Source organism: Galeopterus variegatus, unplaced genomic scaffold (assembly GCF_000696425.1).
Source record: "Galeopterus variegatus unplaced genomic scaffold, G_variegatus-3.0.2 Scaffold866, whole genome shotgun sequence".
NCBI lineage: Eukaryota > Metazoa > Chordata > Mammalia > Dermoptera > Cynocephalidae > Galeopterus > Galeopterus variegatus.
The window spans coordinates 443,246-446,170 of NW_007726977.1; the positions used below are offsets into that span (position 1 = coordinate 443,246).

General features: G+C 46.3%; 1 protein-coding gene across 1 annotated transcript in view; it reads left to right on the forward strand.

Annotated features, from left to right (window-relative positions):
- NANS (N-acetylneuraminic acid synthase) overlaps positions 1-2,925 on the forward strand; it is a 35,880-nt gene extending 32,955 nt beyond the window's left edge. The window contains exons 5-6 of the mRNA XM_008573031.1: positions 561-827; positions 2,695-2,925. Of these exons, the coding sequence (XP_008571253.1) occupies positions 561-827; positions 2,695-2,904 (477 nt within the window). The 3' untranslated portion in view covers positions 2,905-2,925. The remainder of the gene's footprint in view (positions 1-560; positions 828-2,694) is intronic.

Below are 2,925 nucleotides of genomic sequence, written 5' to 3' on the forward strand. Positions count from 1 at the left end.
CTTCTACTGTACTTAAGCTTTCTGGACACCCTCACTGACAAGACTCACCCGACTTAGAATGTCTTTTGTTGCACTCACTGAATTATAGATAGCTGATTAATAAATTATTTGGCATTTCCACCAAAGGATTGTTTTGAGATTGGGCTATATATTATTAATGATGATATTTGTGCATATAGCACACTTGCTTTCAGCAGCTTAGGCTAATTAAATGTGACAGGTGCTTTTTGAATGAGTTTAGGCATTTGGTTATAGTTCTGTTGTTATTCCTGGTGGTTTGTGCCATGTCAAACATTTTAAAAATGCATTCTTAATAATAATAACCATTGTTTTTGGAGCATTTACAATGTGCTGAGTGCTTTCACGCATTTACAGCAACCCTCAGTAGGAACTATTATTATTGCTAGGAAAGAGAGCTGAGAGAGCCTCAGTATCTTACCCATGGCTGCACAGCTAGTGAGCAGCTAAACTAGGGCTCAGCCCAGATCTGCCTGACTCTGGAGAGGCTGCATAAAGTGCCACAGGAGTTAACCTTTTTTTTTCCTTTTTTTATTTTAAAGGAATATCAGAAGCTCTTTCCTGACATTCCCATAGGCTATTCTGGGCATGAAACAGGCATAGCGATATCTGTAGCCGCAGTGGCCCTGGGGGCCAAGGTGTTGGAACGTCACATAACTTTGGACAAGACCTGGAAGGGGAGTGACCACTCGGCCTCGCTGGAGCCTGAAGAGTTGGCTGAGCTGGTACGGTCTGTGCGCCTTGTGGAGAAGGCCATGGGCTCCCCGACCAAGCAGCTGCTGCCTTGTGAGGTGGCCTGCAATGAGAAGGTGGGTCCAGCCCGAGGCTGCTCGACTGCTCTGTTCAGTGGACTTACCTGAGAGGTGGAGTCAGTACCGACCCTACCTGAGCCAGGCTGATAACATGATAAAGGAATGCTGCTCGACCCCTCCGAGTTTCTTCAGGCTTGTATTAGCAGCAGGAGAAACTTGTTACTTAAGGGGAGCAGTTTCTCTGGCCACCTAGCATCATGTTAGAGTCTTTCACTAAATCTCTGAAGCATGTGGCCCCAGTGCTCCTAGACTCCAGGAGATGTAAAAGGGGTGAGGCCCTGGGATAGGTCAAGTCTGGGTCCCTTGGAGCAGGTAAACCCTGAGAAACACTCAGGTGAGGGGTTTCCTGAGGTATTTGTTACTTAAGGGGAGCAGTTTCTCTGGCCACCTAGCATCACGTTAGAGTCTTTCACTAAATCTCTGAAGCATGTGGCCCCAGTGCTCCTAGACTCCAGGAGATGTAAAAGGGGTGAGGCCCTGGGATAGGTCAAATCTGGGTCCCTTGGAGCAGGTAAACCCTGAGAAACACTCAGGTGAGGGGTTTCCTGAGGTATTGGGAGAAGAGCTTGTAGCATTCCCTAAATGGGAGGCACTGGATGGGTGGGCAGCGAGTCGGTGGTTGGTTGATGATGATGCACGTATTCCTTACGTAGCACTGACTTTCAGACAGAGGGGAAGTTGAGGGTGAGGCACACTGCCTGGCACACTGACCCCCTGGGCTTCTTAGAAGCCATGGCCTGGACCTTCTTGGCCTCTGAGTCATCAAGCTAGGCGATCTGGGGCAGCCAGGTGTCCAGACTGCTGCAGGCTTCATCAAGGCAAAGATAAATGCTAGGCATGTGTGGAAAATATTGTCATCTTTTATTCTAGTGGGGCCTACCTGCTGCCTCCAAATTAAAGATACATATATACTGGGAAATTAGAATAATAGCAAAAAGAAATAAACTACCTCACAGAGGAAAAGGGGAGAGAATCGTATCAGAAACTGGAATGAGAGTTACAGCAGCTGAGCCCTTAATTTGGCTCCCTGGGCAAACAGTGAAATACACCAGGATACATAATTTGATAATCATCATTTGATAGATATTTTTTCCTGGCAGTAAATTCGAAGAAGAATTGATGTCTTAGGTGCTTATATGGAGAATATAGAGTAATATAATAGGTAATTTGTTTAAAAGCATTTATGGAAAAGGCAGGAAACACTGGCCATGGGCTTCATGTATCCTTCATTCCCCTCACCTGCCTGTCCCATCTGCCCCTCCCTAGGAGGCCCCTTTCCTGTCCTCGGAATAAGTCACACTCACTGTCTCATGAGCCCTTCGCATCCTATTTTACCAAACAAAGTGGCTCTAGGTTCTCATCCTGAGCAACCTTGGCCAGGTCACCCGCCCACTGTGGGCCTCAGGTTGCCCACGTTTCCAATGAGATGTTGAGCTAGATAATGACAGAAGTAATCATAGTGTCCATGTACTGAGTGCATTCTGTGTTCCAGGTACATTGTACATGATGACTAATCCTTACAGTCACCTGACAAAACAGAGGCACCATTATTTCCCATTTCACTGAGAGACCAAAACATGGCTTACCCCAGTTGACTGGGATTTAAGCCTGGCTCTGTCTAGCTATGAAGCCTGAGTTCTTTTCTTTGTACTTTGTTGTAAAGGGGCCTCCTTGGAGTCTCTGAATTTGCCTCCCACTGGCAGAATCCCTACCATGTAGGAGCTGTTGTTCTGGGCACTGGGGGGGACATCAGAGTCTCTGCTCACAAGGTACACTGTGAAGACTGATCAGGGACCTCAAGTATAAAGCAATGTGCAGTAGTTACTTCCTTGAAACTGGCACTGAGTCTTAATTTTGTCCACAGCTGGGCAAGTCTGTGGTGGCCAAAGTGAAAATTCCAGAAGGCACCATTCTAACACTGGACATGCTTACTGTGAAGGTGAGTGAGCCCAAAGGCTGTCCTCCTGAAGAAATCTTTAATCTAGTGGGCAAGAAGGTTCTGGTCACTGTTGAAGAAGATGACACCATCATGGAAGAATTGGTAGAAAATCATGGCAAAAAAATTAAGTCTTAAAATAAAGTGCCATTCTCTGAA